The sequence below is a fragment of the Toxotes jaculatrix genome, chromosome 4 (genome assembly GCF_017976425.1).
Source record: "Toxotes jaculatrix isolate fToxJac2 chromosome 4, fToxJac2.pri, whole genome shotgun sequence".
NCBI classification, from domain to species: domain Eukaryota; kingdom Metazoa; phylum Chordata; class Actinopteri; family Toxotidae; genus Toxotes; species Toxotes jaculatrix.
Genome location: NC_054397.1, coordinates 24620693 through 24642467, shown reverse-complemented (window position 1 = coordinate 24642467; position 21775 = coordinate 24620693). Strand labels below are relative to the sequence as shown.

The 21775-nt window shown below is 41.1% G+C and overlaps 4 protein-coding genes across 4 annotated transcripts; all 4 read left to right on the top strand.

Annotated features, from left to right (window-relative positions):
- Nucleotides 1-341: 341 nt before the first annotated feature.
- Nucleotides 342-2728, top strand: LOC121180437 (perforin-1-like). The gene is made up of 3 exons (XM_041035847.1): nucleotides 342-364; nucleotides 561-1096; nucleotides 1286-2728. Exons 2-3 carry the CDS (start codon nucleotides 561-563, stop codon nucleotides 2472-2474), a joined length of 1725 nt encoding a protein of 574 aa, XP_040891781.1. The 5' UTR covers nucleotides 342-364; the 3' UTR covers nucleotides 2475-2728.
- Nucleotides 2729-3973: 1245 nt separating this feature from the next.
- Nucleotides 3974-6291, top strand: LOC121180434 (perforin-1-like). Its single transcript, XM_041035844.1, has 3 exons — nucleotides 3974-3982; nucleotides 4184-4719; nucleotides 4853-6291. Exons 2-3 carry the CDS (start codon nucleotides 4184-4186, stop codon nucleotides 6045-6047), a joined length of 1731 nt encoding a protein of 576 aa, XP_040891778.1. The 5' UTR covers nucleotides 3974-3982; the 3' UTR covers nucleotides 6048-6291.
- Nucleotides 6292-10538: 4247 nt separating this feature from the next.
- On the top strand, nucleotides 10539-12958 carry LOC121180436 (perforin-1-like). Its single transcript, XM_041035846.1, has 3 exons — nucleotides 10539-10575; nucleotides 10776-11311; nucleotides 11518-12958. The coding sequence occupies exons 2-3, from the start codon at nucleotides 10776-10778 to the stop codon at nucleotides 12707-12709; spliced, it is 1728 nt and encodes a 575-aa protein (XP_040891780.1). The 5' UTR covers nucleotides 10539-10575; the 3' UTR covers nucleotides 12710-12958.
- Nucleotides 12959-17527: 4569 nt separating this feature from the next.
- On the top strand, nucleotides 17528-19975 carry LOC121180433 (perforin-1-like). Its single transcript, XM_041035843.1, has 3 exons — nucleotides 17528-17555; nucleotides 17756-18291; nucleotides 18515-19975. Exons 2-3 carry the CDS (start codon nucleotides 17756-17758, stop codon nucleotides 19707-19709), a joined length of 1731 nt encoding a protein of 576 aa, XP_040891777.1. The 5' UTR covers nucleotides 17528-17555; the 3' UTR covers nucleotides 19710-19975.
- The last annotated feature ends 1800 nt before the right edge of the window (nucleotides 19976-21775 follow it).

Here is a 21775-nt window from a genome sequence, read left to right as displayed (position 1 = left end):
TTTTATTGCACTGCACAGCTGTAAAAGCACAGTGTACTACACTACAGTAGGACACTAATGTACCTTCGGTGCTGTTGTAATTTCTTGTTTGATTAATTTTATATTACAAATTTTATTACAGGTAAACATAGTGTGCTTCACATTAAAGAAGCATCAAGTGATGTGAGCATATGTTACATCCAACCACCAAAGAGAGGTTGACAACTACCCCTCACTCTGAAACAAGGTCTAAAATAAAATGGTTAATTATAAGAGGTGTGAGAAATACATGTCCATTCAAGGCTCCACCTCCACATCAAAACTATAACAGAGCTCAGATATTTTAAGCCTCTGAACAGAGCTGGCTTTCAACAGTCACAGCAAGGTAAGACCTGTGAGCTCTTCCCTGATCTGAAACTTTAAGCTGAATAATCTTTCATACCATATTCTTCCTATTTCTCAGTCATTACTTTGGTGTCATCCAATTTATATTGAAAATATACATTCAAAGTTTGTTTAAATGTTATTTTATTTGCTCATACCATTTTATTATCTCAGAGTTTTTTACCTTTGTCATGCAGATGGTGAGGCTGTGGCAACTTATGCTCCTGTGCTGGGCATGGAGTCCTCTGTGTCTGCCATCCAGTGTAAGCTTCCCTGGAACACCACAGGAGTGTGAACATGCTCACTTTGTCCCTGGTTATAATCTGGGTGGAGAAGGCTTCGACATCGTCACATTGCAGAGGAAAGGAGCCTACGTCATTGACACTGAAACATGGAAGTTTGGAAATGGCACTTGCAGGTTATACAGAAACAGCTACCTGAGTCAGGAAAAGCAGAAGGTCCCAGTTGCTGTGGTGGACTGGAGAAGCCTCCCCAAGTGCAGTTTAAGGGTCACCAGTACAATCTATGATTCTGTTGAAGCTCTTGTCAATGACTCAACATCATCTGTGACAAATGATTGGAAAGTCGGCCTTAACATCCCTGTACACTCCAGTGTTACTGTTGGCATTGGCTTTGGAGGGTCCCACTCCAGAGATTCTACCTATGCCATGCGAAAGTCAAAACAAGACCACTACACCTTCTTTCGCCATTCTGTCCACTGTAACTTCTACCGGTGAGTATGTGGACAAATATTTGTCTTCTTGACATCAACTGTGAACTTACTTGTTGACTAAGTTATTTGTTAACTTTTTTGTTGACTTTTTTGATTTTGTTAACAGTGTTTTGCATAGTTGAAAATAATGACAGTTATTTTGCTGAAAACAAACAACTTGGTAACAAGTGAATCAAATGTGTTTTACAGATACAGACTGGCTACAAACCCTCCACTGAGTCATGAATTTCAATCAGCTGTCAAAGCTCTTCCTTCCTATTCACAAAAAACTTTGACGTCATATCGCCATCTAATCGACACCTATGGTACACATTACATCATACAAGTGTCTCTGGGAGGGGAAATGAAGGCCATCACTTCCATCAAGACCTGTGCGGCAACCATGAGTGGAGTGTCTGCAACAGAGGTCAAGGACTGTTTGTCCGTCGAGGCCTCGGCTACGTTTGCAAACTCAGCCAGTATAAATGCCATGTACAAACACTGTCAGGAAAAGAAGAAGAAGTTAGGCTGGAGCCAAAGTTTCAGCAGTGCATTTAACGAGCGTAACACAGAGATCATTGGTGGAAACATTAATGAAGCTGATATCCTCTTTCAGGGTAAATCAGATCCTTCTGTCTATAAAAACTGGCTTAATTCACTGAAAACCACACCTGATGTTGTCCAATACAACATAAAGCCCCTGCACACCATACTGCCAAGTGGTCATCCTGCCAGAGCTGGACTGAAACAAGAGGTGGAGAAGTACATCCAGAAAAATGCAGTGTTGAAGAAATGCTCAGAATCTTGTCAAGTTGGGCACAGATCCAGCAAAAGGGATCCTTGTGCTTGTGTCTGCAACAGTAACCAGAACATCAAGTCAAACTGCTGCCCTGCTGGGAAAGGTCTCGCAACATTAAAGGTGTTCAAGCTTTATGCAGAGGGTCTGTATGGTGATGTCTGTGGTCAAACAGACGGTTCAGTAGAGGTAAGATATGGTGATCAGACAAAGCGCACTGCCATTATATCAAACGATGACAATCCTAAATGGTCAGAGTTTTTTGAATTTGGACCCATCACCATCAACATGAGAAACAAACTTGCGTTCAGTATTTATGATTCGGATAGAGGATACTGGAACAGTGATCTGCTTGGCGAGTGCTCATTTGATCTGCGTCAAGGGAAAGTGACAGACAGCTGCATGTTAGACCATGGTACCTTCTTTTTCTCCTACATAGTAGAGTGTGCACCAAGTCTTGGTGGTGACCAATGTCAAGAGTACATTCCCTCCCCCATGAGTCCCTCTCTGGCCAAGGTCTTCTACACCAGAAATGGGATCCTGGTTGGAGAGTCAGGGGAGAATCAGGCTCAGTCAGTCAGTCAGGTGGAGGTCAGCCACTGATGTGAGATCAGGTGATGACAGCATAAACATCTGATTTTATGATGAATATCTTGCTTGTAGTTAAAAGCATATTTTACACTGTTACTCTTACTTATCTTTCTCTCTCTGACTTTTGTGGGCAAACTGAGTTACTCATGTTCTCAAAGTCTCAAACTTAATCCAAATATGTGTTTGTCAGAAACCAGTTGGATAATCCACTTTATATGCCTCTGTCTTGTTAGTTACAAAATCTGCCAATAAAGCATCAACAAAGACAACATAACTGTCTGTCTGATTTTGTGTATTAAAAATGTTGTGTGATTTTGTGGTTAAGGTGCATCATTGAAATACACATATACATAACATCATGAGCATATATAGACTCATAAGTTTGTCAAGTATATGAACCAATAAAAATAATTTTTTCTAAATAGTAACATTACAGTGTCTTAAATGAGATACTATGAAAGGGTCATGCAGTATTAGTTTTTTTGTCCTCCCACCAAATTTTAATCATTGAAATCAATGTTGTAGTTTCTCTATTGAACCAGCAATGAGGAAAAACAGTCTAAACAACACAGAAGGAATTATGAGGCAATTGCTTATTGCGTGTCTTGCTCCTCATGTTGGGATCAGTGGCTGCCACCATTGACACCAATAACAGTATGTGTGTGTTTGTGTGTGGTCATCACAACTCTGGTTAGGGCACGGTGCTAGGGAATGCATCATGTCAGTGAGTGTCCTCAGAAAGATATACGTATGTATGTATGTGTGTGGGTGTGTGTGTGTATGTGTGTGTGTGGGGGAGGTGTATGTATACTGTCACATCAGTCATTATGGTGTTGTTACAGTATAGATATAGATGTTGCTTCATGTACTGGTGAGACATACACATTGGCAAGTCTAGTTCATGATTCTTTAGGTGCTCGGGCCATGGCCTCAACCAGTAACTGTCCACCACTCCATGAGTACACTGGAGACCTCAGCCTGCTTCTTGTCCTGTTGCAGTGGTGGAACTCCACTTGATGCTCCCAGAACAAAATGATGGAGATCCAGAAGAGCCTGTCTGCTTTCAATCACAAAGGAATTCCTGTTCCCTGCGACGCCACCATCCATACAACCTTCACAGGTGATTCCCTCACTTGCTATCAACTCCCCTAGGAACTGGACAGAACCAATGCACTTAAGTCAAACCAAAATTTCCCCCAAAGAAACCCAGCTCCACTTACGAGAAAACCTCTGCCTCTATTGTAGCCAGTCTGGATACTTAGTCTGTGGCTGTACAGCAAAAGAAAGAATTCACCAATGCAGGCACGGGTGAGCTGAGCCTGTAACATGTAAAACTTCACTCAAGGTTGACAACTACCCCTTTTTTAGATCTCTGAAATGAGGTCTAGAAAAACTGGTTAATTATAAAAGGTGTGAGAGTAACATGGGCAGTAAAGACTCCACCTCCACATCAAAAATTATGATAGAGCTCTGATATTTTAAGCCTCTGAACAGAGCTTGCTTTTAACAGTCACAGCAAGGTAAGACCTGTGAGCTCTTCCCTGATCTGAAACTTTGAGCTGAACAATCTTTCATACCATATTCTTCCTATTTCTCAGTCATTACTTTGGTGTCATCCAATTTATATTGAAAATATACATTCAAAGTTTGCATTGTTTAAATGTTATTTTATTTGCTCATACCATTTTATTATCTCAGAGTTTTTTACCTTTGTCATGCAGATGGTGACGCTGTGGCAACTCATGCTCCTGTGCTGGGCATGGAGTCCTCTGTGTCTGCCATCCAGTGTAAGCTTCACTGGAACACCACAGGAGTGTGAACATGCTCACTTTGTCCCTGGTTACAATCTGGGTGGAGAAGGCTTCGACATCGTCACAATGCAGAGGAAAGGAGCCTACGTCATCGACACTGAAACATGGAAGCTTGGAAATGGCACTTGCAGGTTATACACAAACAGCTACCTGAGTCAGGAAAAGCAGAAGGTCCCAGCTGCTGTGGTGGACTGGAGAAGCCTCCCCAAGTGCAGTTTAAAGGTCTCCAGTATACTCTATGATTCTGTTGAAGCTCTTGTCAATGACTCCACATCATCTGTGACAAATGATTGGAAAGTCGGCCTCAACATCCCTGTAGACCCCAGTGTTACTCTTGGTGTTGGCTTTGGAGGGTCCCACTCCAAAGATTCTACCTATGCCATGCAAAAGTCAAAACAAGACCGCTACACCTTCTTTCGCCATTCTGTCTACTGTAACTTCTACCGGTGAGTATGTGGACAAATATTTGTCTTATATTTGATGTTTTTGATTTTGTTAACAGTGCTTTAGATAGTTGAAAATAATGACATTGCTGAAAACAACTTAAATTGTCACAAGTGAATCAAATGTGTTTTACAGATACAGACTGGCTACAAACCCTCCACTGAGTCATGAATTTCAATCAGCTGTCAACGCTCTCCCTTCCTATTCACAAAAAACGTTGGCATTATATCACGATCTAATTGACACCTATGGTACACATTACATCATACAAGTGTATCTGGGAGGGGAAATGAAGGCCATCACTTCCATCAAGACCTGTGAGGCAACCATGAATGGAGTGTCTGCAACAGAGGTCATGGACTGTTTGTCCGTCGAGGCCTCGGCTACGTTTGCAAACTCAGCCAGCATAAATGCCATGTACAAACACTGTCAGGAAAAGAAGAAGAAGTTAGGCTGGAGCCAAAGTTTCAGCAGCACATTTAACGAGCGTAACACAGAGATCATTGGTGGAAACATTAATGAAGCTGATATCCTCTTTCAGGGGCAATCTGATCCTTCTGTCTATAAAAACTGGCTTAATTCACTGAAAACCACACCTGATGTTGTCCAATACAACATAAAGCCCCTGCACACCATACTGCCAAGTGGTCATCCTGCCAGAGCTGGACTGAAACAAGAGGTGGAGAAGTACATCAAGCAAAATGCAGTATTGAAGAAATGCTCAGAATCTTGTCAAGTTGGGCACAGATCCAGCAAAAGGGATCCTTGTGCTTGTGTCTGCAACAGTAACAAGAACCTCAATTCAAACTGCTGCCCTGCTGGGAAAGGTCTCGCAACATTAAAGGTGTTCAGCCTTTCTGCACAGGGTCTGTATGGTGATAGGTGGACTCAGACAGACGGTTCAGTAGAGGTCAGATATGGTGATCAGACAAAGCGCACTGCCATTATATCAAACGATGACAATCCTAAATGGTCAGAGTTTTTTGAATTTGGACCCATCACCATCAACATGAGAAACAAACTTATGTTCACTATTTATGATGAGGATACTTACTGGAACAGTGATCTGCTTGGCGAGTGCTCATTTGATCTGCGTCAAGGGATAGTGACAGACAGCTGCATGTTAGACCATGGTACCTTCTTTTTCTCCTACATAGTAGAGTGTGCACCAAGTCTTGGTGGTGACCAGTGTCAAGAGTACATTCCCTCCCCCATGAGTCCCTCTCTGGCCAAGGTCTTCTACACCAGAAATGGGATCCTGGTTGGAGAGTCAGGGGAGAATCAGGCTCAGTCAGTCAGTCAGTCAGGTGGAGGTCAGCCACTGATGTGAGATCAGGTGATGACAGCATAAACATTTGATTTTATGATGAATATCTTGCTTGTAGTTAAAAGCATATTTTACACTGTTACTCTTACTTATCTTTCTTTCTCTGACTTTTGTGGGCAAACTGAGTTGCTCATGTTCTCGAAAGTCTCAAACTTAATCCAAATATGTGTTTGTCAGAAACCAGTTGGATAATCCACTTTATATGCCTCTGTCTTGTTAGTTACAAAATCTGCCAATAAAGCATCAACAAAGACAACATAAGTGTCTGCCTGATTTTATGTACAAAAAATGTTATGTGATTTTGTGGTTAGGGTGCATCATTGAAATATATATACATCATGAGCACATATAGACTGTCTGGTGGGGCGCACAAGTTTGTCAAATATATGAACCAATAAAAATCATACGGAGAGGAACATGTTTTATTTGTGCTCACACTATGTTGTCCTTTGGTGGACAGGCATAATAAACTCTTTTGAAAGTATAAAGCACAAGGGAGTGTTAACTATAAACATGAAGACAAATGCATAAAAGCATGTATGCACAGAAAGCATCTTTAAATACCTGGAAAAGTGCTATACAAATTTGATGTATTATTATTATTATTATTATCATTAATTGTCATTAATGAGCGTGTGACTGAGATTAATGCTAATACATACTTATAGAAAATAAACTCAGTGTTTATAATATTTCTGTTAATCATGGTAAACCATAGACTGCTGGGTTAGTAAACAAGAAGTGTGAAGTGTTTGTGTGAACTGTCTCTGTGCTTCTTCTGTTTAAATACAGAGTTAATACATGGGTTTTTCTGTAGGGCTGACACTGAATTGTTGTTTCATTTGTGTTCTAATAAAGTAAATCAAATGATTCTCATCCGGTGTGCACTGGATGAGAAGGGTTGCACATGCTCTGAACAGGCCACCAGTCTATCAAAGGGCTAACACTCAAATTCCAGCCCCATTATCAAATATCAAGTCCAGCTAACCTGTATATCTTTGGATTATGGTAAGAAAAGCAATTACGAGGGCATCTAGTTTGAAAATGAAGAACCATGACTAATCTCATTTATAACATTAGGAGACTCGCAACACAATCCTGCATGTCAATGTCTTCAACTCATAAAAAGCTTATCACAAATCATGCCACTGACACTACACTTGCACCACAAAGAGGAAGTCGTGCAACTTAAACACGATCAAACCTGATAGAGAGCAGCTTCTGCCTGAGCTTCCCAGTTTTAACAAGACTGATGGCCTGGTTTTCTTAGGCCTTAAACACTGTCACAGGTCACAGGTCACAGGTTCAGCCTGAGCCTAGTCTGCATTTTGTCCCAGTACTTACTGGGCAGGTGGGATTTACTAGTGAGGACATGTTGCTTCATGTACTGGTGAGACATAGACACTGACCAGTCTGGTTCTTGATCCTTTGGGTGCTTGGGCCATGGCCTCGACCAGTAACTGTCCACCACTGCATGAGTGCACTGGAGACCTTGAGTTTGCCACCTCAGCCTGCTTCTTGTCCTTGCAGTGCACAATATGATGGAGATCCAGAAGCACCAGTCAACCTAGAAGACAATCACTTTCACAATTATGTGAAGTAATGATGAGTGGACTGTTGGTGGCAGAGGCCAAGGGGTGTTTGACAACTGAGTGTGTGACTGGAATGTAATGAACGTAGCACAGACGTCACTGGAGGAAACATTAGTGGAGGTGACTGTACCTGATGTGTGTCGATGCAACATGAAGACCCAGCAGACCATACTGCTGAGAGGTCATCCTGCCAGAGCCGGACTGAAACAAAGCTTGGAGATGTACATTAAGAAGTCAATCATGACCCAATACAAAACATATAGTTAGATATTGGGTTTTATTGTGACCACAAGCTAAATGCTGTGCTCCTGAGTGGGAGTGTCAGTCATTTCTCACTCATGTAAAAGAAAAAAATTCTCTCTACTACTTTGCAGCTACATCTTCAGTTGTTGAGAGAGGAATAGGAAGGGACTCAAGCTGAGAGAACAGCACACATATTAGTGTAAATTACTTACTCAAACTGTACCCACGGTCACTTAGGGCTCAAGTACTAAATTACGTGTACTGGGGGTGCATGCAGGCCTTTCCTGACCATCAAAAGCTAGCTTACTATACCTAGCCTGGCTAGCTATACGGCTAAAAGGACACATTAGGGCAAACATGGAGTTGCTGTTTTCCTCTTGTTATGGCATGTTATGGTTCAATCATGTGGTCCTTTACAGTTTCTCTTAAGGCTCTCTGACAGAGTCTTATGTTTGACTCTATTTGTGCTATAATGCTTTGTCATGGATATTTTGTTTCATTTTTGGTAGTTTGGGGTCTGAGAAATAAAGATCAATAATAATAATAAATCCAATTTCTACAGTCATGTCAATGGCACCATCTTCTGGACAAAGTGGACCCCCATAGACAAAGACACTGATATTCTGCCTGCCATGTTTAAGAGTATGTGAGCTGCTCGTTGTATATGTTTATGGCATGAACTCACTGTAATGCAGATATCTGTGACTGGAAGTTTTGTGCCAGTGTGTGACATATCAGCATAGCTTTTTGGGAGACAGAAGCATTTGACAACACATTCAGATATTAGTGGAGCACAGCTGACAGCATGTAGAAAAGCTCATCACTGGTTGATGTCAGCTGTAAACTGTAAATGGGTAATCTAATTTTGTTTTATCTGCCTGGTCTACCATTAAAAAAATTTCACATTTCAGTGAAACAATAACAGTGCAGTCTGGATCCATGATTCATCACATGATCGGGAACTTAATGTAACCCCAGTAGAAATGTGAAGTCATGGAGCAGAGGCCCATCCCTTGTTTTTTTTTTTTTTTACATCTCACATATAGTTGAGTGGACAACTAAAACTGGGAGTACCTTTTTGCACTTTGGCCTCATAGAATAAAGTCGAATAAGTTAAACTGGTAAAACTTTTTTTTTTCTTTTTTTTTTTACAACATCTTTGTAACATTATGTGCTAATTTACTTTATTACATTGCATTACAGAAATTCAGCTTTTTGTCCAAGGCCAGCTGACATAAGTGCACTGAATAAAGATAGGAACAAGGACTAGATGCCACCAAAAATCTTGGAGAGAGACTGACAGGACCACTGCTTACCTCTGCTCAGCTTTTTCTTTATTCATTTTGATTTTGGAAATGACATGAGTAAGTTTTAAGCTTGTGCTGCAAGACAGTGACTCTGCTGTCTGAATTGTGGAAAGTGGAAAGTTCATGAACCACCACAGGGTGCTCGGATTGAAAGTATAGACAGCTTCCCAGAGGTAGAGGAGTGCATAGGTTGTGCCAGAGTGTGGAGTCTGACCAGGGCTTGAAGGTAAAAGGTAAAAATAATTCCCTTCACTTCCTGATGCACTTGGATGAGCACCTGGGTCGACTATAGAGTGAGAAAGGGGTTAATCCTCCTGATGCTGTAAAAGACAACTGGTGTGATGCTGGCAAAGAATGACAGCTCACACGGTCGCACCCAGGTTCTTCACTGTGTGAGCTGGTATCACCACAGTATTGTCAGTTGTGATAGATGGATAATTTCCTCTAAATGAGTAGATACTCAGTCTTTTGCAGATTGTGATTTAGGTGGTGCCTTGACATCCACTCTGAGATATCTGCCTGGCAATCTGCCATGATGCATGCCTTGCTGGAAGAGGACAAATGATAAGCTGGGTGTCATCTGTATAGCAGAGGTAGAAGAAGCCATATGAACGTAGAAATTGTATAAAGAAATTAAAAACCAGATTTCCACAGATATTTTCGGGTTGGAAACTTACGTTCCCTTTCTCTCGGGTAGAGCTCAGCTCCCCAGTGGCGAGGCACTGGCAGTGGATTAGATTTGCCCTGAAATACTGAAGTGTCTGCATAAGTTTTTGGTTGACACACCTCTTCATTGTTGGGTGGAGGTCATGGCCAGGAGTCGGGGGAGCCACTGTTCCAAGTGCTGCACTTCAGGTACTTTAGTATCTTGTTCATCAAACAGAATGAGGAGACACTGGTAGTGAAGTGGGCTTTGCACCAAATGCTAAGGAGTAGATGGGAAAAGCTTCCATGTTTCCAGATTGATTTATGTGAAACTTTATTGGAATCCCTCACCTGCACTGAGCTTGGAGGAGTTTATTCCCTGGAGGAGCTTTGACATTCAGAAAGAATTTGTAACAGAAATGATGTTCCTTTGAGTGTTTATGTGGTTCAGTAAGATGATGAGTTTTTTGTTTTTTTTTTCGTTATTGTATTTATTTTTGAAGGGAGTATGTGCTTTAAATTAAAGTAGCATTAAGTGACGTGAGAATATGTTACATCCAACCACCCTCCAAGAGAGGTTGACAACTGCCCCTCACTCTGCAACGAGGTCTACAAAAGTGGTTAATTATAAGAGGTGTGAGAAATACAAGTCCAGTTAAGGCTCCACCTCCACATCAAAACTATAACAGAGCTCAGATTATTTTAAAGCTCTGAACAGAGCTGCCTTTCAACAGTCACAGCAAGGTAAGACCTGTGAGCTCTTCCCTCATCTGAAACTTTGAGCTGAATAATCTTTCATACCATATTCTTCCTATTTCTCAGTCATTACTTTGGTGTCATCCAATTTATATTGAAAATATACATTCAAAGTTTGCATTGTTTAAATGTTATTTTATTTGCTCTTACCATTTTATCATCTCTGTATTTTTACCTTTGTCATGCAGATGGTGAGGCTGTGGCAACTCATGCTCCTGTGCTGGGCAAGGAGTCCTCTGTGTCTGCCGTCCAGTGTAAGCTTCACTGGAACACCACAGGAGTGTGAACATGCTCCCTTTGTCCCTGGTTACAATCTGGGTGGAGAAGGCTTCGACATTGTCACAATGCAGAGGAAAGGAGCCTACGTCATCGACACTGAAACATGGAAGCTTGGAAATGGCACTTGCAGGTTATACACAAACAGCTACCTGAGTCAGGAAAAGCAGAAGGTCCCAGCTGCTGTGGTGGACTGGAGAAGCCTCCCCAAGTGCAGTTTAAAGGTCTCCAGTATACTCTATGATTCTGTTGAAGCTCTTGTCAATGACTCCACATCATCTGTGACAAATGATTGGAAAGTCGGCCTCAACATCCCTGTAGACCCCAGTGTTACTCTTGGTGTTGGCTTTGGAGGGTCCCACTCCAAAGATTCTACCTATGCCATGCAAAAGTCAAAACAAGACCATTACACCTTCTTTCGCCATTCTGTCTACTGTAACTTCTACCGGTGAGTATGTGGACAAATATTTGTCTTCTCGACATGAACTGTGAACTTATTTGTTAACACAGTTATTAACTTTTTTGTTGACTTGTTAACTAGTCCTCAAGTGAGAAATGCTTTGTGTTTCAGTTTTTTGGATAGTGGAAAATAATGACAGTTATTTTGCTGAAAACAACTTAAATGGTAACAAGTGAATCAAATGTGTTTTACAGATACAGACTGGCTACAAACCCTCCACTCAGTCATGACTTTCAATCAGCTGTCAACGCTCTTCCTTCCTATTCACAAAAAACTTTGACGTTATATCACGATCTAATCGACACCTATGGTACACATTACATCACACAAGTGTATCTGGGAGGGGAAATGAAGGCCATCACTTCCATCAAGACCTGTGAGGCAACCATGAGTGGAGTGTCTGCAACAGAGGTCATGGACTGTTTGTCCGTCGAGGCTACGTTTGCAAACACTGACAGTATTCAATTCAAGACAATGTTGGAACATTGTGAGACAAGGAGGAAACAGCTTTCTATCACACGGTTCAGCAGCACTTTTAATGAGCGTAACACAGAGGTCATTGGTGGAAACATTAATGAAGCTGATATCCTCTTTCAGGGTCAATCTGATCCTTCTATCTATAATAACTGGCTTGATTCACTGAAAACCACACCTGATATTGTCCAATACAACATAAAGCCCCTGCACACCATACTGCCAAGTGGTCATCCTGCCAGAGCCGGACTGAAACAAGAGGTGGAGAATTACATCCAGAAAAATGCAGTGTTGAAGAAATGCTCAGAATCTTGTCAAGTTGGGCACAGATCCAGCAAAAGGGATCCTTGTGCTTGTGTCTGCAACAGTAACAAGAACCTCAAGTCAAACTGCTGCCCTGCTGGGAAAGGTCTGGCAACATTAAAGGTGTTCAACCTTTATGAACAGGGTCTGTATGGTGATTGGTGGTTTCGGACAGAAGGTTCAGTAGAGGTCAGATATGGTGATCAGACAAAGCGCACTGCCATTATATCAAACAATGACAATCCTAAATGGTCAGAGTTTTTTGAATTTGGACCCATCACCATCAACAAGAAAAACAAACTCATGTTCAGTATTTATGATGAGGATACTTACTGGAACAGTGATCTGCTTGGCGAGTGCTCATTTGATCTGCGTCAAGGGACAGTGACAGACAGCTGCATGTTAGATCATGGTACCTTCTTTTTCTCCTACATAGTAGAGTGTGCACCAAGTCTTGGTGGTGACCAGTGTCAAGAGTACATTCCCTCCCCCATGAGTCCCTCTCTGGCCAAGGTCTTCTACACCAGAAATGGGATCCTGGTTGGAGAGTCAGGGGAGAATCAGGCTCAGTCAGTCAGTCAGTCAGGTGGAGGTCAGCCACTGATGTGAGATCAGGTGATGACAGCATAAACATTTGATTTTATGATGAATATCTTGCTTGTAGTTAAAAGCATATTTTACACTGTTACTCTTACTTATCTTTCTTTCTCTGACTTTTGTGGGCAAACTGAGTTACTCATGTTCTCAAAGTCTCAAACTTAATCCAAATATGTGTTTGTCAGAAACCAGTTGGATAATCCACTTTATATGCCTCTGTCTTGTTAGTTACAAAATCTGCCAATAAAGCATCAACAAAGACAACATAAGTGTCTGTCTGGTTTTATGTATTAATAAATGTGTCATTTTGTGGTTAAGGTGCATCATTGAAATATACATATACATAACATCATGAGCATATATAGACTGTCTGGTGGGGTTTGTCAAATATATGAACCAATAACACTAATTTTTGCTAAAGAGTAAGTTTGCAGTGTCTTTAATAAGATGCTATGAAAGGGTCATGCATTATTAGTTTTTCTTTGTCCTCTCACCAAATTTTAATCATTCAATTCAATTTTATAGTTTCACCAAGATAATGTGTAAAAGTATCATGTTGACATTGCTGTGTCTTCGGGAAAATTACATGATAATGAGGGGAGTCTTAAAATGTGCTAGAGTGGGAGGAACTTATACTCAGAACGAAGGAAGCCAAACATATTTGAGTGAAAGAGGGAGGACAATGAGTCAGGGTGATATATGAGAAAAAATAGTCTAAAGAGGACAGAGGGAATTATGAGACAGTATTGACTGAAACAATTACGTGTGTAGAGCAAAAATTTGTGTCTTTCTGTGTGAATATTTTCACGTTGGTCATAACGGTGTTGTTACAGTACGGAGAGGAACATGTTTTATTTGTGCTCACACTGTGTTGTCCTTTGGTGGACAGGCATAATAAACTCTGTTGAAAGTATGAAGCACAAGGGAGTGTTAACTATAAACATGATGACAAATACATAAAAACAAGTATGCACAGAAAGCATCTTTAAAAACCCGGAAAAGTGCTATACAAATTTGATGTATTATTATTATTACTATCATTATTGTCATAAATGCAATGTTTTTTTGTTCATGTTAATGAGCGTGTGACTGAGACTAATGCCAATACATACTTATAGAAAGTAAACTCAGCGTTTACAATATTTCTATGAATCATAGTAAACCATAGACTGCTGGGTTAGTAAGCGAGAAGTGTGAAGTGTTTGTGTGAACTGTGTCTCTGTGCTTCTTCTGTTTAAATACAGAGTTAATACATGGGTTTTTCTGTAGGGCAGACACTGAATTGTTGTTTCATTTGTGTTCTAATAAAGTAAATCAAATGATTCTCATCCGGTGTGCACTGGATGAGAAGGGTTGCACATGCTCTGAACAGGCCACCAGTCTATCAAAGGGCTAACACTCAAATTCCAGCCCCATTATCAAATATCAAGTCCAGCTAACCTGTATATCTTTGGATTATGGTAAGCAAAGCAATTAAGGGGGCATCTAATTTGAAAATGAAGAACCATGACTAATCTCATTTATAACATTAGGAGACTCGCAACACAATCCTGCATGTCAATGTCTTCAACTCATAAGAAGCTTATCACAAATCATGCCACTGACACTAAACTTGCACCACAAAGAGAAAGTCGTGCAACTTAAACACGATCAAACCTGATAGAGAGCAGCTTCTGCCTGAGCTTCCCAGTTTTAACAAGACTGATGGCCTGGTTTTCTTAGGCCTTAAACACTGTCACAGGTCACAGGTCACAGGTTCAGCCTGAGCCTAGTCTGCATTTTGTCCCAGTACTTACTGGGCAGGTGGGATTTACTAGTGGGGACATGTTGCTTCATGTACTGGTGAGACATAGACACTGACCAGTCTGGTTCTTGATCCTTTGGGTGCTTGGGCCATGGCCTCCACCAGTAACTGTCCACCACTGCATGAGTGCACTGGAGACCTTGAGTTTGCCACCTCAGCCTGTTTCTTGTCCTTGCAGTGCACAATATGATGGAGATCCAGAAGCACCAGTCAACCTAGAAGACAATCACTCACAATTATGTGAAGTAATGATGAGTGGACTGTTGGTGGTAGAGGCCAAGGGGTGTTTGATAACTGAGGCCCCAGCTGGTTCTGAAAGTACTGGCTCTGGCCAAAGTTTCAGCTGCACATGTAATGAACGTAGCACAGACGTCACTGGAGGAAACATTAGTGGAGGTGACTGTACCTGATGTGTGTCGATGCAACATGAAGACCCAGCAGACCATACTGCTGAGAGGTCATCCTGCCAGAGCCGGACTGAAACAAAGCTTGGAGATGTACATTAAGAAGTCAGTCATGACCCAATACAAAACATATGGTTAGATACTGGGTTTTGTTGTGACCACAAGCTAAATGCTGTGCTCCTGAGTGGGAGTGTCAGTCATTTCTCACTTATGTAAAAGAAAAAAAATCTCTCTACTACTTTGCAGCTACATCTTCAGTTGTTGAGAGAGGAATAGGAAGGGACTCAAGCTGAGAGAACAGCACACTTAGTGTAAATTACTTACTCAAACTGTACCCACAGTCACTTAGGGCTCAAGTACTAAATTACGTGTACTGGGGGTGCATGCAGGCCTTTCCTGACCATCAAAAGCTAGCTTACTATACCTAGCCTGGCTAGCTATACGGCTAAAAGGACACATTAGGGCAAACATGGAGTTGCTGTTTTCCTCTTGTTATGGCATGTTATGGTTCAATCATGTGGTCCTTTACAGTTTCTCTTAAGGCTCTCTGACAGAGTCTTATGTTTGACTCTATTTGGACTATAATGCTTTGTCATGGATATTCTGTTTCATTTTTGGTAGTTTGGGGTCTGTTTATTTCTATCTGAGAAATAAAGATCAATAATAATAATAAATCCAATTTCTACAGTCATGTCAATGGCACCATCTTCTGGACAAAGTGGACCCCCATAGACAAAGACACTGATATTCTGCCTATCATGTTTAAGTGTATGTGAGCTGCTCGTTGTATATGTTTATGGCATGAACTCACTGTAATGCAGATATCTGTGACTGGAAGTTTTGTGCCAGTGTGTGACATATCAGCATAGCTTTTTGGGAGACAGAACCACTTGACAACTCATGCAGATATTTAGTGGAGCACAGCTGACAGCATGTAGAAAAGCTCATCACTGGTTGATGTCAGCTGTAAACTGGAAATGGGTAATCTAATTTTGTTTTACCTGCCTGGTCTACCCTTAAAAAAACATTTCAGTAAAACAACAACAGTGCAGTCTGGATCCATGATTCATCACATGATCGGGAACTTAATGTAACCCCAGTAGAAATGTGAAGTCATGGAGCAGAGGCCCGTCCCTTGTTTTTTTTTTACATCTCATATATATTTGAGTGGACAACTATAACTGGGAGTACCTTTTTGCACTTTGGCCTCATAGAATAAAGTCGAATAAGTTAAACTGGTACAACTATTTTTTTTTTTTTACATCTTTGTAACATTATGTGCTAATTTACTTTATTACATTGCAAGGCCAGCTGACATAAGTGCACTGAATAAAGATAGGAACAAGGACTAGATGCCACCAAAAATTTTGGAGAGAGACTGACAGGACCACTGCTTATCTCTGCTCAGCTTTTTCTTTATTCATTTTGATTTTGGAAATGACATGAGTAAGTTTTAAGCTTGTGCTGCAAGACAGTGACTCTGCTGTCTGAATTGTGGAAAGTGGAAAGTTCATGAACCACCACAGGGTGCTCGGATTGAAAGTATAGACAGCTTCCCAGAGGTAGAGGAGTGCATAGGTTGTGCCAGAGTGTGGAGTCTGACCAGGGCTTGAAGGTAAAAGGTAAAAATAATTCCCTTCACTTCCTGATGCACTTGGATGAGCACCTGGGTCGACTATAGAGTGAGAAAGGGGTTAATCCTCCTGATGCTGTAAAAGACAACTGGTGTGATGCTGGCAAAGAATGACAGCTCACACGGTCGCTCACACGGTCGCACCCAGGTTCTTCACTGTGTGAGCTGGTATCACCACAGTATTGTCAGTTGTGATAGACGGATAATTTCCTCTAAATGAGTAGATACTCAGTCTTTTGCAGATTGTGATTTAGGTGGTGCCTTGACATCCACTCTGAGATATCTGCCTGGCAATCTGCCATGATGCATGCCTTGCTGGAAGGGGCAAATGATAGGAAAAGCTGGGTGTCATCTGTATAGCAGAGGTAGAAGAAGCCATATGAACGTAGAAATTGTATAAAGAAATTAAAAACCAAGTCTTGCTTTATTGATTGGTTGACACACCTCTTCATTGTTGGGTGGAGGTCATGGCCAGGAGTGGGGAGAGCCACTGTTCCAAGTGCTGCACTTCAAGCACTTTAGTATCTTGTTCATCAAACAGAATGAGGAGTGAAGTGGGCTTTGCACCAAATGCTAAGGAGTAGATGGGAAAAGCTTCCATGTTTCCAAATTGATTTATGTGAAACTTTATTGGAATCCCTGGAGGAGTTTACTCCCTGGAGGAGCTTTGACATTCAGAAAGAGTTTGTAACAGAAATGATGTTCCTTTGAGTGTTTATGTGGTTCAGTAAGATGATGAGTTTTATTTTTTTTCGTTATTGTATTTATTTTTGAAGGGAGTATGTGCTTTAAATTAAGGTAGCATTAAGTGTCGTGAGAATATGTTACATCCAACCACCCTCCAAGAGAGGTTGACAGCTGGCCCTCACTCTCAAACGAGGTCTACAAAAGTGGTTAATTATAAAAGGTGTGAGAAATACATGTCCAGTAAAGACTCCACCTCCACATCAAAACTATAACAGAGCTCAGATTATTTTAAGCCTCTGAACAGAGCTGGCTTTCAACAGTCACAGCAAGGTAAGACCTGTGAGCTCTTCCCTGATCTGAAACTTTGAGCTGAACAATCTTTCATACCATATTCTTCCTATTTCTCAGTCATTACTTTGGTGTCATCCAATATATATTGAAAATATACATTCAAAGTTTGCATTGTTTAAATGTTATTTTATTTGCTCTTACCATTTTATCATCTCTGTGTTTTTACCTTTGTCATGCAGATGGTGAGGCTGTGGCAACTCATGCTCCTGTGCTGGGCATGGAGTCCTCTGTGTCTGCCGTCCAGTGTAAGCTTCACTGGAACACCACAGGAGTGTGAACGTGCTCACTTTGTCCCTGGTTACAATCTGGGTGGAGAAGGCTTCAACATTGTCACAATGCAGAGGAAAGGAGCCTACGTCATCGACACTGAAACATGGAAGCTTGGAAATGGCACTTGCAGGTTATACACAAACAGCTACCTGAGTCAGGAAAAGCAGAAGGTCCCAGCTGCTGTGGTGGACTGGAGAAGCCTTCCCAAGTGCAGTTTAAAGGTCACCAGTATACTCTATGATTCTGTTGAAGCTCTTGTCAATGACTCCACATCATCTGTGACAAATGATTGGAAAGTCGGCCTCAACATCTCTGTAGACCCCGGTGTTACTCTTGGTGTTGGCTTTGGAGGGTCCCACTCCAGAGATTCTACCTATGCCATGCAAAAGTCAAAACAAGACCATTACAACTTCTTTCGCCATTCTGTCTACTGTCACTTCTACCAGTGAGTATGTGGACAAATATTTGTCTTCTTGACATCGACTGTGAACTTATTTGTTGATTAAGTTATTTGTGAACTTTTTAGTTGTCTTTTTTTTTTATTTTGTTAACTAGTCCTCAACTGAGAATTGCTTTGTTTTACATTTCTTTAGATAGTTGAAAATAATGACAGTTATTTTGCTGAAAACAACTTAAATGGTAACAAGTGAATCAAATGTGTTTTACAGATACAGACTGGCTACAAACCCTCCACTCAGTCATGAATTTCAATCAGCTGTCAACGCTCTTCCTTCCTATTCACAAAAAACGATGTTATATCGCAATCTAATTGACACCTATGGTACACATTACATCATGCAAGTGTCTCTGGGAGGGGAAATGAAGGCCATCACTTCCATCAAGACCTGTGAGGCAACCATGAGTGGAGTGTCTGCAACAGAAGTCATGGACTGTTTGTCCGCCGAGGCCTCGGCTTCGTTTCCAAATTCAGCCAGTATAAATGCCATGTACAAACACTGTCAGGAAAAGAAGAAGAAGTTAGGCTGGAGCCAAAGTTTCAGCAGCACATTTAACGAGCGTAACACAGAGATCATTGGTGGAAACATTAATGAAGCTGATATCCTCTTTCAGGGGCAATCTGATCCTTCTGTCTATAAAAACTGGCTTAATTCACTGAAAACCACACCTGATATTGTCCAATACAACATAAAGCCCCTGCACACCATACTGCCAAGTGGTCATCCTGCCAGAGCTGGATTGAAACAAGAGGTGGAGAAGTACATCAAGGAAAATGCAGTGTTGAAGAAATGCTCAGAATCTTGTCAAGTTGGGCACAGATCCAACAAAAGGGATCCTTGTGCTTGTGTCTGCAACAGTAACCAGAACCTCAAGTCAAACTGCTGCCCTGCTGGGAGAGGTCTCGCAACATTAAAGGTGTTCAACCTTTATGCACAGGGTCTGTATGGTGATGATTGGTGGTCTCAGACAGAAGGTTCAGTAGAGGTCAGATATGGTGATCAGACAAAGCGCACTGCCATTATAGCAGACAATGACAATCCTAAATGGTCAGAGACGTTTGAATTTGGACCCATCACCATCACCATGAAAAACAAACTCATGTTCAGTATTTATGATGAGGATACTTACTGGAACAGTGATCTGCTTGGCGAGTGCTCATTTGATCTGCGTCAAGGGACAGTGACAGACAGCTGCATGTTAGATCATGGTACCTTCTTTTTCTCCTACATAGTAGAATGTGCACCAAGTCTTGGTGGTGACCAATGTCAAGAGTACATTCCCTCCCCCATGAGTCCCTCTCTGGCCAAGGTCTTCTACACCAGAAATGGGATCCTGGTTGGAGAATCAGGGGAGAATCAGGCTCAGTCAGTCAGTCAGTCAGGTGGAGGTCAGCCACTGATGTGAGATCAGGTGATGACAGCATAAACATTTGATTTTATGATGAATATCTTGCTTGTAGTTAATAGCATATTTTACACTGTTACTCTTACTTATCTTTCTTTCTCTGACTTTTGTGGGCAAACTGAGTTACTCATGTTCTCAAAGTCTCAAACTTAATCCAAATATGTGTTTGTCAGAAACCAGTTGGATAATCCACTTTATATGCCTCTGTCTAGTTAGTTACAAAATCTGCCAATAAAGCATCAACAAAGACAACATAAGTGTCTGTCTGATTTTATGTACCAAAAATGTTATGTGATTTTGTGGTTAAGGTGCATCATTGAAATATATATACATCATGAGCACATATAGACTGTCTGGTGGGGCGCACAAGTTTGTCAAGTATATGAACCAATAAAAATCATACGGAGAGGAACATGTTTTATTTGTGCTCACACTATGTTGTCCTTTGGTGGACAGGCATAATAAACTCTTTTGAAAGTATAAAGCACAAGGGAGTGTTAACTATAAACATGAAGACAAATGCATAAAAGCAAGTATGCACAGAAAGCATCTTTAAATACCTGGAAAAGTGCTATACAAATTTGATCTATTATTATTATCATTATTGTCATAAATGCAATGTTTTTTTATTCATGTTAATGAGCGTGTGACTGAGATTAATGCTAATACATACTTATAGAAAATAAACTCAGTGTTTATAATATTTCTGTGAATCATGTTAAACCATAGACTGCTGGGTTAGTAAACAAGAAGTGTGAAGTGTTTGTGTGAACTGTCTCTGTGCTTCTTCTGTTTAAATACAGAGTTAATACATGGGTTTTTCTGTAGGGCTGACACTGAATTGTTGTTTTATTTGTGTTCTAATAAAGTAAATCAAATGATTCTCATCCAGTGTGCACTGGATTATGGTAAGAAAAGAAATTAAGAGGGCATCTAGTTTGAAAATGAAGAACCATGACTAATCTCATTTATAACATTAGGAGACTCGCAACACAATCCTGCATGTCAATGTCTTAAACTCATAAAAAGCTTATCACAAGTCATGCCACTGACACTAAACTTGCACCACAAAGAGGAAGTCGTGCAACTTAAACACGATCAAACCTGATAGAGAGCAGCTTCTGCCTGAGCTTCCCAGTTTTAACAAGACTGATGGCCTGGTTTTCTTAGGCCTTAAACACTGTCACAGGTCACAGGTTCAGCATGAGCCTAGTCTGCATTTTGTCCCAGTACTTACTGGGCAGGTGGGATGTACTAGTGGGGACATGTTGCTTCATGTACTGGTGAGACATAGACACTGACCAGTCTGGTTCTTGATCCTTTGGGTGCTTGGGCCATGGCCTCGACCAGTAACTGTCCACCACTGCATGAGTACACTGGAGACCTTGAGTTTGCCACCTCAGCCTGCAAGCATATGAACCAATAAAAATTATTTTTTAGAAATAGTCACTTTACAGTGTCTTAAATAAGATACTATGAAAGGGTCATGCAGTATTTTTTTTTTTCCTCCCACCAAATTTTAATTATTCAGTTCAATGTTGTAGTTTCTTCATTGAACCAGCAATGAGAAAATTAGTTTAAATTACAGAGGAGGAAAACAATCTGGGTGGAGAAGGCTTCGACATTGTCACATTGCAGAGAAAAGGAGCCTACGTCATCGACACTGAAACATGGAAGCTTGGAAATGGCACTTGCAGGTTATACAGAAACAGCTACCTGAGTCAGAAAAAGCAGAAGGTCCCAGTTGCTGTGGTGGACTGGAGAATCCTCCCCAAGTGCAGTTTAAAGGTCTCCAGTATACTCTATGATTCTCTTGAAACTCTTGTCAATGACTCCACATCATCTGTGACAAATGATTGGAAAGTCGGCCTCAACATCCCTGTAGACCCCAGTGTTACTGTTGGTGTTGGCTTTGGAGGGTCCCACTCCAAAGATTCTACCTATGCCATTCAAAAGTCAAAACAAGACCACTACACTTTCTTTCGCCATCTTGTCTACTGTAACTTAAGCAGTATGTGGACAAATATTTGTTTTCTTGACATCAACTTATTTGTTCATGGAATCAG